The sequence below is a fragment of the Misgurnus anguillicaudatus genome, chromosome 3 (assembly GCF_027580225.2).
Source record: "Misgurnus anguillicaudatus chromosome 3, ASM2758022v2, whole genome shotgun sequence".
In the NCBI taxonomy this organism is placed as follows: domain Eukaryota; kingdom Metazoa; phylum Chordata; class Actinopteri; order Cypriniformes; family Cobitidae; genus Misgurnus; species Misgurnus anguillicaudatus.
The window spans coordinates 5,856,232-5,870,410 of NC_073339.2; the positions used below are offsets into that span (position 1 = coordinate 5,856,232).

The window sequence follows — 14,179 nt, forward strand, 5'->3', positions numbered from 1 at the left end:
AAGGACAGGTATCATCATTTAAGGTAAGCAAGCAAATATATTGACTTAGATATGTAAGTTTGCTTTACATTGACTGTAGACTTCAAAGAGTTTTACAGAATACTGAGACCAAATCTTCACATAATTACCTGCTTTGAAAAAGATTTATATATATATATATATATATATATATATATATATAAACAGCGGTTTTTAAAGCACAAATGCAAACAGTACAAGATGTTTTTTAATCAAGCAGTTCAAACATGCATTTTAGTCTGGGACCAGGATAAGCCCTGTTTAGTAAACCACCTCTAAATGTAAAAAAAATTTAACGGAATGAAAAACAAAATTACAGGAAACAACCACACACAGGGCAAAGAGCGACATTCAACTGATGAACACGGACATGATGTCTTAAAGTGGAGCTGATCTATTACAACAGCACAAAAAGTGTGAAAACTCTCTCACTGATTAAAAATATTTTAAATACCATTTAAAATCTGATTCTTCTTATATAGCAGTGAGTGAATGAAGGACGATGGCATTGATTCAGCTTCAGGAAGCACAGGGTGAGTTTGAAAAGCACACATTTAAGACCACATGAACCCATTTTAGTTTGAACTGTAAGAAACACAAGAAATGATAATTTTAAAGATTACATAAAAATCTGACTTTTCTAATAATCAGTTTTGGAGATATAAATTTTTTTTGTCTCAGTTTTAAATTTCTCTGTCAATGATTCAGAAGAAGATGCTGCAGTTCAGATCGACAGAAGATTGACAGGAGTCAATGTTGAGATGAAAGCTGACAGAAGTGCAGCTGTAAATGCTCCTGTACTTACCGGAAACATCATATCAGGCCCAGTAAATATCTATGGTTCAAAATCTGCAGGTAATATGAAGAAGTGCTTCTTTGGCTGTTAAATAAACAGTAAAGATGAGTCAATAGTCTTTTAAAATGATGGTTCAGTATTTCTGGAAGAGAGAGACTTTAAATATTTATGTCTGCTATAAGTAAATTTAGGAGTGAGGTAACATCTGTATGATGACCTTCCCAGCTAGCAGAAAAAAGTTCTAAGAACGTTCCCTGAAAGTTCCCAAGGTTCCCAAAAATATTCTACCAGTGTAAAAAGTGTCCAGTTTTCTTTAAGTTCTAAGAACGTTTCTGGGTTGTCTGAACGTTAGAGGAATGTTACATTTGACCATTTTAAACGTTATGACAATGTCATGTTTTAATGTTCACACAATGTTTAAAACAACAACTGTTTATTATATTGACTTGTTTGATTGTTATGTAAATGATAGAGAAACATTGCATTTTATTATTTTATAAAACATTATTTCTGAATGTTCAGTAAATATATTGCTGTAGAAAACACAATTCACTTATTAGGTTTAGATGTTGATGTTTTGTTTCATTTTAAGTCACCATTATTGTGATTAGTGTTTGTTTTAGTTGGACTCTTGACACTTGACTTTTTGCTTACTAGTTTTTTCCTGGTTGTGTTAACTTTTTGTTAATACACCACATTTGATATGAAAAGTTAATAGTGTAATTCTGTGGTGCTTGGTACATAATTGTAAAGATCATCACCTAATTAATTTACTAATCAAAAGTTTATTTTCTGTCAAAAATGTAAATGAGATCCAGCACTTTCACAGCAGTTTGTCATTAAGGACTTTAAGAAACTTTGGACAAAAAACATCCGCTGTACAACTGGGACGCACAAACACCAAGAATCAGAGTATGAGTCTCAACTATTGTGACAATTAAATGAAAAACTTCATGCTGCAATGCATGCTGGGTATTAACAAATTACAAATCTCATTCAGGATTCCCAACATGCACTGCAGCATGGATAAATAAGGATTTTTTAAACAATTTTATTTGTCGCCATGGTTGAGATTCATACTCTGATACTTGATGTTTGTGCGTCCCAATTATACTGCGGGGAGTTTTTCTCCAAAGTTTCTAAAACTCCTTAATGACAAACTGCTGTGAAAGAGCTGGATCTCATTTATATTGTTGACAGAAAATAAACGTTTGATTAGTAAATTAATTAGGTGATGATCTTTACCATTATGTACCAACAACCACAGAAATACACTATAAACGTTTCATGTTCATAACAAATGTGGTGCATTAACACAAAGTTAACACAACCAGGAAAAAACTAGCAAGCAAAAAGTCAAGTGTCAAGAGTCCAACTAAAACAAACACTAATCACAATAATGGTGACTTAAAATGAAATAAAACATCAACATCTAAACCTAATAAGTGAATCGTGTTTTCTACAACAGCAATATATTTACTGAACATTCAGAAATAATGTTTTATAAAATAATAATATGCAATGTTTCTCTATCATTTAACAATTAAACAAGTCAATATAATAAACAGTTGTTGTTTTAAACATTGTGTGAACATTAAAACATGACATTGTCATAACGTTTAAAAATGGTAAAATGTAACATTCCTATTACGTTCAGACAACCCAGAAACGTTCTTAGAACTTAAAGAAAACTGGACACTTTTAACGTTGGCAGAATGTTTTTGGGAACCTTGGGAACTTTCAGGGAACGTTCTTAGAACTTTTTTCTGCTAGCTGGGTTAAAGCTAACAATTTAAAGCCACAAATCTTAACCAAAAAGAGTTTGTGTATCTTTCATTACAATATATACATCTTCATTATTTAACATTTTCTCATTCATTGAGTCTCCTTTTAATTCTGTGCTCTTCTGCTATCGTATTTCTTCACAGAGCAACAAGAGTCCTCAGAGACAACAGGAAAACATAAAGTAAAACAAGGTGCACCAGACTTTATTATACAGCGCTCTCAATAAATAATTTAACATTTATTTAGATATAAATATACTTAGCATTACAAGACAATACATCACTGCTTTTGCTAGGATTGATCAAAAAATTATTGCACTAGTTAATATTGATTATAAGTTAGCTGATGAAAATTATGATGAAAATGAAGATTAAAACCTTTTTTGTATCGCTTTTTTAACCACAGAGAACCTTATGCATTTTTTGAAAAATCACAAAGCCAACTTAAAAGACAAGGCTGAACGAATTTTTGATGTCAAAAAGGAGGAAGAAACATATCTGAATGATGTTTACACAGAGCTCTTTATCACAGAAGGTGATATTAAAGAAGTCAATAAAGAACATGAGATTCGGCAGATTGATGAAGCTTTAACGGGTAAAAAACAACACGACAGACCAATCAACTGCAATGATATATTAAGTTCACTGAGACAAAAAACGACAAGTAAAAAGGTTGTACTGACCAAAGGCATCGCTGGCATTGGAAAAACTGTCTCTGTTCACAAGTTCATCCTGGACTGGGCTGAAGGAAAAGCCAATCAGGATATAGACGTCATGTTCCTGCTTCCATTTAGAGAAATTAATTTAATTAAAGATGAAAAGATCAATCTCCAACAGCTTCTAAGTAAATTTTATCCTGATCTGAAAGATATGAGTAAAACAAATCTATATAAGAAGTGTACTCTCGCTTTTATCTTTGATGGACTTGATGAGAGTCGATTGCCTTTAAATTTTAAAAGCAAAAAAATGAATGATGTTGAGGAAAGATCATCTGTAGATGAATTGTTCACAAATCTGGTGAAAGGTCATCTGCTTCCTTCAGCTCTTGTCTGGGTGACCTCCCGACCAGCAGCAGCCAATCAAATCCCTTCAGAGTTTGTAGGTTTGTTCACAGAGGTGCGAGGATTCACTGATCAACAGAAGGAAGAGTACTTCAGAAAGAGAATATCAGATGAGTCTCAAGCCTCCAGAATTATCTCACACATCAAAACATCTCGTAGTCTTTACATCATGTGCCACATTCCTGTCTTCTGTTGGATTACAGCTATTGTTCTTCTGGAAACTCTCATTGAGGACAAGACAGAAGAGATTCCCACAACACTCACTGAAATGTACATTCACTTCCTTATAATACAGATGAACATGAAGAACAGGAAACATGATAAAGATGTTGAAAGAAACTATGGAAAGTTGTTGGATTCAAATAAAACAAATATATTAAAGTTGGCCAAGCTAGCTTTTGAACAGCTAAAGAAGGGAAACACAATGTTTTATGAGGAAGAGCTGAAAAAGTGTGATATTGATGTAAATGAAGACACACCTGAGTCCACAGGAATGCTCACTGAGATCTTTAAGAAAGAAACTGGACTTCATGAGATGAAGGTCTTCTGCTTTGTACATCTGAGTGTTCAAGAGTTCCTCGCTGCACTACATGTGTTCATGAGCTATCTGAACAAGAACCTGGAGGAGCTTCAGTTTTTCTCCAATCATGAAATTCAGTTCTTTTTTAATAAGCTTTTCAAAATTGTTTCTCTACATACCTTACTGAAGAAAGCTGTTGATAAAGCAATAGAGAGTGAAACAGGGCATTTTGACCTTTTCTTGAGGTTTTTGTTGGGCATTTCATTGGAATCCAATCAGAAACTGCTGAACGGTCTGTTTAATGTCACTGTGAACAGCACAGAGAGCATCACAATAGTTAAAGAGCACATTAAACAATTACAAAACCTCAACATCCCAGCTGAAGCTTCAGTTAATCTATATTACTGCCTACTTGAGTTAAAAGACAGATCATTATATGAGGAAATCCAGCGATACCTGAGTTTAGGTTATCATTCAGGAAGAAAACTCTCAGCTTCAATGTGTTCAGTGTTGACCTACATACTGCTGATGTCAGATGAGGTGATGGATGAGTTTGACATGAAGATGTACAACACATCACCTGCAAACTACATGAGACTGATCCCAGCTGTAAAATGCTGCAGGAAAGCTATGTGAGTGATTTTTTCTTAGCAATTTAAAATGTAATAGGGGGCCTGTGCCCAGGGAGAGCTTTATGTATAAAATAAAACCTTAACCGAGTGTACGGCCAGATGGTGCAAACAGCCCCTGATATTTTATTCCCCAAATGGGATTTATTTGTGATTACAACTGTCTATTTTCATATGATTATATTACTGACAAGTGAACAAACTGCTTCTGTTTCTGGTTCAGATTGACAGACTGTAATCTCACTGTTGAGTGCTGTGAAAGTTTATCAAATGCTCTACATTCACCAAATCATCTTTTGGAGCTGAACCTGAGTTACAATAACCTGCAGGATTCAGGAGTGAAACTGCTCTCTGATGGACTGAAAAGCCCAAACTGTAAATTGAAGATACTGAGGTATTTAACTCTTTTCCCATAAATAAAGAGAAAACGCTTCTCTGCCAATGACGAGTTTTTAGGGTAACCCATGACAACACCAACAAACAAAAATATGTTGTGTTGTGTTTTACATCCTCTTCAATGTGCTTGTTGATGATGACGTGAGATTACACAAGTGAATCGGGGTTTGATTGAATCGAGTGAGAAACCAGACCAATGCTGCTAGAACAACAACTTAGTCCTTGTGAACCCCCTCCCAGAACATTTTCATTGTCTCTCTATATTAAATAATGTCAAATTCAATTCTCTAGATGTTGCAGGTAAACTTTACTGTTTGTGTTTTAGATTATGTTACTGTAAGTTGAAACAGGAAGGCGTTTCTTATTTGGCTTCAGCTCTAAGGTCAAACCCATCACACATAAGAGATCTGGATCTCAGCCACAATAACCCAAGAGTCTCAGGAATGAAGCTGCTCTCTGATCTACTGGAAGATCCATACTGTAGACTGGAGACACTCAGGTACACGAGTCCTATATGTGCATTATACAGATTAAATATTTTGATTATGTTTTGTAATAGATGTTGTGTTTCTCTAACTGTAGATTGAAGCTTATTTGTGTGTTTTTAACAGTTATAGCAGTCATGCTGGGAAAAAAGTAAAAAGAGCAAAAAGTCAAGAGTCCAACTAAAACAAACACTGATCACCATACGGGCGCCTTTAAATTTGACATTTAACAAGACCCTTTAAAGATGTAAAATAAATGAATAATGTATAGTGCCGAATAAAGGGCGTTATTATCATAATAATATCCCCTTTTGACATCACAGAGAGAGCCAAACTTCAATTACCAATTTTTTCACATGCTTGCAGAGAATGGCTTACCAAAACTAAGTTACTGGTGTGTTCTTTTTCACTGTCACTTTTTCACAGTCACAATCTAGGTTGATAGAAGCACTGTGGCCCAATTATAGCATTTAAACATGGAAAAAGTCAGATTTTCATAATATGTCCCCTTTAAAGGAAACAAAACATTGCTGTTTTCTACTGCAATATTTTTACAGAATATTCAGAAATAATGTTTTATAACAGTTTAAAAATTACTTTTCACATATTTTCACCATGAGGCACCTACATATATAATGTCTATGCCTTCAACGGCTAGCTGCTACCCCTTCACTGTAAGGTGCATTGCAAATGAACCTCCTTGTCTTGACACAAGATGGTGGCCACAGCCCTTATTTAATTTCATGAGGGCTATTTCTCAATCCGAAGTCTGCTGCATATGTCATCAAGCCTTTTTTATTTAAGTTAACTGAGCATTACGTTTACAAGTCATAAGCATTCTTGCTTAACATTTTGTACTGTACTGCCATACCTCACATCACAAATTTAAATGTACAAACTGTAGCTGACATCTGGACATATTACAAATAAACTTGAAATGTGAAAACTTGACATGCTGCCTTTATTCTTTGTTTAGACTGGAAAACTGTGATCTTACTGCTGAGTGCTGTGAAAGTTTATCATCTGCTTTACAATCATCAAACTCTCATCTGATACACCTGAACCTGAGTAACAATAAACTGATTCAGGATTCAGGAGTGAAGCTGATCTCTGATGGACTGAAGAGCCCAAACTGTAAACTGCAGATACTGAAGTATATAAAAAGTTCATAGTTTATTTATTCTGAACTGCTGTCATATACATACACATTGTAATTAATTACACACAGAAAACTATTTAAAAAGCAATCAAATCTTTATTTATCTCATTCAGGGCATTGATATAATGTGTCACGTTTTTGAGGGTGGAGAACTTTGATTTTACTCATTCTCATCATCTTAAATTTACTGTTGATTCATGTGTTTGTAGATTATCTGGCTGTAAAGTGACAGAGCAAGGCTTTTGTTATCTGGCTTCAGCTCTGAGGTCAAACCCATCACACCTAATTCATCTAGATCTGAGCTTCAATAACCCAGGAGCCTCAGGAAACAAGCTGCTCTCTGACCTTGTGAAGGATCCAAACTGCAGACTGGAGAATAATGAGTAAGTTGGAGAGTAAAGGGACCACAGTTTGTGTTATACAAATATGTGTGCAAAATGTGACATGTTTTTCTCTGTGTTTAAAGATTGAATTTTGTGAGATTGTACAATAGCGTTCCGAACCAGTTTTAAAACAAGACAACAATCTCAAACAGTTCAGACATGGAACAATATCTAAAACAACAACTTGAATCGAGCAACATAAACGCACTGGAGCATCGAGTTTCAGAGCAGAGATTTAAATGGCATTTCCTTCCTTTAAAGAAATTGTGAAGAAGGGTGACATGGAGAAACATCTGAGATAAAATTTTCAAATCCATGAAGGATCAAGGTAAATAGGCTGAAAATATGGCTGAAAAGATAAAGGTAAACTAAATGCTACTCAATTTGCAATACTTTTTTTTTTGCCAATCTTAATGCCACTATATCTGTCATGGAAATTAACATTCAATGTGTTGTAGCATGTTTCCTTTAGATTGCCTTTCGAAAGTTAAATCACACAGCAGACGTTCTGAAGTACAAGAAATGCATCTTTTTAATTAGTGCTCTCTGTGCTGAATAAAAATGGCAAATGTGTTATCTTGTCTTAATTTGCAAGAAGGAAAGGCACATAACACCTACAATTGCTTCCTCATTTATGTTTTTAATATATCAGCTTTATGCTGTGCAAAAAAATCTTCACTTGAAATAAACTTTTTGTACATTATGTATGTCTGACTTAAGCATACATTTATTAAATCAACAGTTAATTTAGTTCCTTTTCATATTTTTATTTATATCTAGATGTATGTGTATACGTTGATATTTTCAATAAAGTAAATTGTTTAAAATTCCTTATGCCAATGGTATCATTTATACACTCATTCGCATGGTGTTGGTTAGTTCAGTTTTACAGGTGGTAATACAGCAAAACACTTTAATTCCTACCTGACATTATGCAATACCTGTACTGTAATTGTAAACATGCTGAGAAAATCAATTTAACATAGAAATTATAATTTTTTATTGTGCTTTTTCACAATTTTTTTACACAATTTTTTGCCGGGTTCTACTCACTTTTCGTAAACAAATTTGTCCCCAAAATATGTTTAAGTAGGTATAATGAACAGAAACAATAATTATCATTATTTTATGGGGACATTTCATAGACATAATTACTTTATGTCAAACGTGCCGCCATATTAGTGATGGCAAATTTTTCCATTACTCTCATTGTCATTTGCAGTTTGGGGATATACAAACCGTTGCACACCTCAAAACAAGTCTCTGGGAATTACCTTAGACTTAACAGTTGTTTCTGGTTGTGTTTTATAGGCTGATTCACTTAATAGGCCGCTTATTAATAACTAGAAAATCGCTATTTTGCTGTTGATACTTAATTCAAATTACCAATGTTTTAAAGCATGTTGCCATTTTGTAGGATGCTTTCCAGCATGCATTGCGACATTGAGAATGTCACCATTGTTGTAATTCATGGGCTAATCTTGATGTCTGTATGTGTGTCAAAAACTTCTAGACTGCTTTTAATTTTTTGTACATGAATCCATAAGGTGAAGGTATGCACTTTAGTAATTTTATAATGACACATCAGGTAATATACAATAATAAAAACACAGTTTGTGACAACTTTGAAACTTATAACACAAACCTGCATAAGCAAACAGTCAGCTATAGTGATGGGAGAAATGAATCTTTTCGAAGCTTTGATTCAACTGAACCAATTGCTTCAAAAATGATTCGCTGTTTCGAAGCGTTCGAAACCCCTAAATATGGGCGCTATATTCCTGCTATTAAAAACACTGTGAAAGCAACAAGATCTCAGTCAAAAACATTTGACACTTTTACAAAATAATTGCAATTTTTTATAAAAGATAATATATCTTAATTAAGCCATTAAATTAAAGTGTAACACTCTTAACCCCCTTTTTATTTAAATGCAGATGTTTGTGATTAAATCCGTCTATAAACAATAAGTAGGAAACAGCGTTATCAGAAATGTTTTATGAACTTGGATAATACAACTTTTGACATAAGTTTACCTATATATAATTTGTGAACTGCCCCAAGTGGTGAACCATCTTGGAGTCTCGAAACAGTTAAGACGAAAATGAAGCATCGGCCATGATACAGTCAGTTTCAACTTTGCAGATATTTTTTGGTGTTGTGAGGAAACTGCAATCAGGGGCCCGTACCATGAAAATGGTTAAACAAATTCAGGGTTACAGGATTAGTTTAAGGTTGACAAAACCAAGCCAATGTGCAGGCCTTGTTGGTAAAAGCTATTTTCATGGTACCCAAAACCCAGGATTTGCACAAACTAATCCTAAACAAAGCTGGCTAACCAACTAAACCAGCTTCATGGTATAGGCCCCAGGAAATACACTGAAGATATGAAATGAATAGCTATGGTGTTTTTGCTAGTAATGGGAGAAACAAACAAGCGTTCGAAACACCACACACGCTGGCGACACCTGCTGGTCAAAATATTGTAAAAGCAGTTCTGTCCATACATTTTACACTTTTTTACAACTCCCCCAGTGGTAAATCATCAGATTGTTGAAACAGTTATGACGTAATGAAGCCTCGTTTGCTAAAATCACGTGACCTGGCCAGTTTGAACATGTATGAAGGCTAGATGGCTCAAGGCGGAGTCCCTAACGTCATCACCTGGCGGCCATCTTAGGACAGGGCGCTCGCTCACTCGTAGCATTGAGTTTAATGGTGCAGGTACTTTTAAATGACCATAACTTGCTCAATTTTCTACCGATTTTCAAACGGTTTGGGTTTTTACAAACGTTATTAACGTGGCTATAATTCTGGATGCTTTAACATGTTTCATGAATTTATTTTTTATTTTTAGTATAGGTATGCAGTGTCATAGGTACATCTTTGACGTTTATAACAAACCAAACCGTTTGAAAATCGGTAAAAAATTAAGCAAGTTATGGTCATTTAAAAGTACCTGCATCATTAAAACTCAATGCTACGAGTGAGCGAGCGCCCTGTCGTAAGATGGCCGCCAAAATGCGGACGTTGCACTCAATTGCGGCCAGCAGCGCGGACGAGCCATCTAGCCTTTATATACATATCTATGAGTTTGAAACCATAGACCGTAAAAAAATGAAACACGCTCCGAACCAATGATTCGAAACAAAAGATTCGTAAAAGTTTCGAAGCCTCATGATGCAGTTCTTCGAAAGCGATCATCTTTTGCATTAAATGTACAACGTTGCTGCTTCTCTGCTGACAAGGTGAAAATAGGATAAGGACCTGCAAAAAATGTTTTCGTTTTAAAACTAACTTTATTGCTTGGTCAAAACCCAAATTTACTTGTGTGAGAAAAACGGATGTCCTTTCTTCTGTTGAACCAGATAGGAAAGCATCATTCATTGACTGTTTAAGGTAAGTTATCATTATTGACATATATTTAAGATTTAAGATATTGATTATATTTTTACAGAATGCTTAAAGTATCTTGAGACTTTTTTAAAGTTAGAACCGCGCCCAGGATCAGCGATCATTCAAAAACTATAAACACGGAACGAGATGTTTGAAGGTGGAGCCGATTTAATATAACGGCACATAAACAATGTGAATCAATGTCTCGCTGACAGACTTAAAATATGACAGCCATCTTACTGCCAAACAAACGTTTCAAAATCCTTTTCGTGTCTAGCAGTGAGTGAAAAACGATGGCATCGACTCAGGAAACACAGGGTGAGTTTAAAGAGCACAAATCACAAAGAAATGTTAAGTGTCATATAAGACCACATGAACCCTTTCAGTTTGAACTGTTAAAAACAAGCACAAGAAACATTATCACTAATGTTGGTATTGATGAATCTTTGTGCATGTCATGTCTCTTTGTCAATGTTTCAGTACAAGATGCTGCAGTTCATATCGACAGAAGTTTTGCAGAAGTCAATGTTGAGATAACAGCCGACACAAGTGCAACAGTAATTAGTCCTGTACTTCACAACAGCAACATAAGATCACTAAACATCAACTATGTCTCAAACTCTGCAGGTACATGGAATGAAATACTACGAAACTACCTTTTCTTTATTCAATTTTACATGTTCTCTTTCATTTTGATCTCTCTTTAATTTTGTGCTCTTTTGCTATTGTATTTCTTCACAGAGCAACTCGAGTCCTCAGAGACAACAGGAAAACATACAGTAAAACAAGGTGCGCTCTCATTAATTATTTTTAAATGTCGTTTAGTTGAAAATACACTTTAACATTTGAAAACCATTAAACATTATACTGTAATACTGATTATGCCAGTGTGGAAAAATATTTGTGCTTTTTGTTTTATTATCTCACCTTTTTGTATTGTTTTTTTTTTCAAATTACAGTGGATTTAAAGCATTTTTTGTCACAAAGTCACAAAGCCATCATGAAAGACAAGGTACAGCGTATTTTTGATGTCAGAATGGAAGAAGAAACATATCTGAAGGATGTTTACACAGAGCTCTTTATCACAGAAGGTGATATTAAAGAAGTCAATAAAGAACATGAGATTCGGCAGATTGATGAAGCTTTAACGGGTAAAAAACAACAGGACAGACCAATCCACTGCAATGATATATTCAGTTCACTGAGACAAAGAACGACAAGTAAAAAGGTTGTACTGACCAAAGGCATCGCTGGCATTGGAAAAACTGTCTCTGTACACAAGTTCATCCTGGACTGGGCTGAAGGAAAAGCAAATCAAGATATAGACGCCATGTTCCTGCTCCCATTTCGAGAGATTAATTTGATTAAAGATAAAGAGATCAGTCTTCACCAGTTTCTGGGTGAATTTTATTCTAAACTGAAAGATATTGATATAACAAATCTATTTAAGACATGTAACCTTGCTTTTATTTTTGATGGACTTGATGAGAGTCGATTTTCTTTAAATTTTAAAAGCAACAAAATGAATGATGTCGAGGAAAAATCATCTGTACATGAATTGATTACAAATCTGGCCAGAGGTGACCTGCTTCCATCAGCTCTTGTCTGGGTGACCTCACGACCAGCAGCAGCCAATCAAATCCCTTCAGAGTTTGTAGGTTTGTTCACAGAGGTGCGAGGATTCACTGATCAACAGAAGGAAGAGTACTTCAGAAAGAGAATATCAGATGAGTCTCAGGCCTCCAGAATTATCTCACACATCAAAACATCTCGTAGTCTTTACATCATGTGCCACATTCCTGTCTTCTGTTGGATTACAGCTATTGTTCTTCTGAAAACTCTCACTAAAAACAAGACAGAGGAGATTCCCACAACACTCACTGAAATGTACATTCACTTCCTTATAATACAGATGACCATGAAGAACAGGAAACATCATAAAGACGTTGAAAAAAACTATGCAGAGTTGTTGGATTCAAATAAAACAAATATATTAAAGTTGGCCAAGCTAGCTTTTGAACAACTAAAGAATGGAAACACAATGTTTTATGAGGAAGATCTGAAAACTTGTGGTATTGATTTGAGTGAAGACACACCTGAGTCCACAGGAATGATCACTGAGATCTTTAAGAAAGAAGCTGGACTTCATAAGATCAACGTCTTCTACTTTGTACATCTGAGTGTTCAAGAGTTCCTTGCTGCACTACATGTGTTCATGAGCTACCTGAACAAGAACCTGGATGAGCTTCAGTTTTTCTTAGGTCATAAAACTTGTTTCAGTTTTAAAAAGATTCTCAAAAAAGTTACTCTGCATGGTTTACTGAAGAAAGCTGTTGATAAAGCAGTGCAGAGTGAACAAGGACATTTTGACCTTTTCTTGAGGTTTCTGTTGGGCATCTCACTGGAATCTAATCAGACACTGCTTAATGGGTTGTTTAATGTCACTGAGAACAGCACAAAGAGCATCACAAAAGTTAAAGATCACATTAAACAATTACAAAACCACAACATCCCAGCTGAAACTTCAGTAAATCTATATTACTGCCTACTTGAGCTAAAAGACAAATCGTTATATGAGGAAATCCGGCGATACCGGAGTTCAGTTAAACTTTCAGGAAGAGAACTCTCAGCTTCAATGTGTTCAGTGTTGACCTACATACTGCTGATGTCAGATGAGGTGATGAATGAGTTTGGCATGAAGATGTACAAAACATCACCTGCAAACTACATGAGACTGATCCCAGCTGTGAGATGCTGCAGAAAAGCTAAGTGAGTGATTTTCTTATTCTTATAGTATTTTTTTAGTTTATTACACTATGCTCTGGAATGCTTAATTCTGATTGGCCAGTCACTGCATTCCAATGGTAATCATAACAGTGGCATCTATTCACCTAAAACCAAGGTATGGTAGACTCCATTTAATCTCACTAAATTGACATAACAGTGCCATAGGCCAATGGTTTCCAAATCCAGTCCTCGGGGCCCCCCCTCCAAGAATGTTTTAGATGTCTCCTTATATGAAACACCTGATTCCACTCCTCAGGCTTCTTCCAGCCTACCCAACAGAGAAAAGTTCTAAGAATATTCATTTAATGTTTCCAACGTTCCCAAAAAACATTCTGCCTACATGAAAAGTTTCCAGTTTTTTTTATGTTTTTAGAATATTTCTTGGTTGCTTGAATTTTCAAACGTTATGACAATGTCATGTTTTAATGTTCACACAATGTTTAAAAGAGAAATATTGCAATTACAATTATTTTATAACGGTAATAAAACATTATTTCTGAATTTTCGGTAAAAATATTGCAGTAGAAAACACAATTCACTTATTAGGCTTAGATGTTGATGTTTTGTTTAATTTTAAGTCACCATTATGGTGATCAGTATTTGTTTTGACATGCTATTATAAATTATCTATATGGTATTTGGGGCTAAAGCTTCACATATGTACTCTGGGGACACCAAAGATTTATTTTACATCTTTAAAAAAGTCTTGTAACATTGCACATTTAAATGCAGAGCATGCATACTGTGCATGAAATCGCTGAATCC

The 14,179-nt window shown here is 34.9% G+C and overlaps 1 protein-coding gene across 1 annotated transcript in view; it reads left to right on the plus strand.

The window, feature by feature from the left end:
* The first annotated feature begins 340 nt into the window (after nt 1-340).
* The window catches only part of LOC129443969 (uncharacterized), a 44,994-nt gene continuing 31,155 nt past the window's right edge, over nt 341-14,179 (plus strand). Inside the window, exons 1-13 of the mRNA XM_073860080.1 lie at nt 341-551; nt 727-873; nt 2,743-2,790; nt 3,005-4,811; nt 5,032-5,202; nt 5,530-5,703; nt 6,666-6,842; nt 7,058-7,231; nt 7,315-7,324; nt 7,553-7,559; nt 11,108-11,254; nt 11,369-11,416; nt 11,587-13,396. Of these exons, the coding sequence (XP_073716181.1) occupies nt 521-551; nt 727-873; nt 2,743-2,790; nt 3,005-4,811; nt 5,032-5,202; nt 5,530-5,703; nt 6,666-6,842; nt 7,058-7,231; nt 7,315-7,324; nt 7,553-7,559; nt 11,108-11,254; nt 11,369-11,416; nt 11,587-13,396 (4,751 nt within the window). The 5' untranslated portion in view covers nt 341-520. The remainder of the gene's footprint in view (nt 552-726; nt 874-2,742; nt 2,791-3,004; nt 4,812-5,031; nt 5,203-5,529; nt 5,704-6,665; nt 6,843-7,057; nt 7,232-7,314; nt 7,325-7,552; nt 7,560-11,107; nt 11,255-11,368; nt 11,417-11,586; nt 13,397-14,179) is intronic.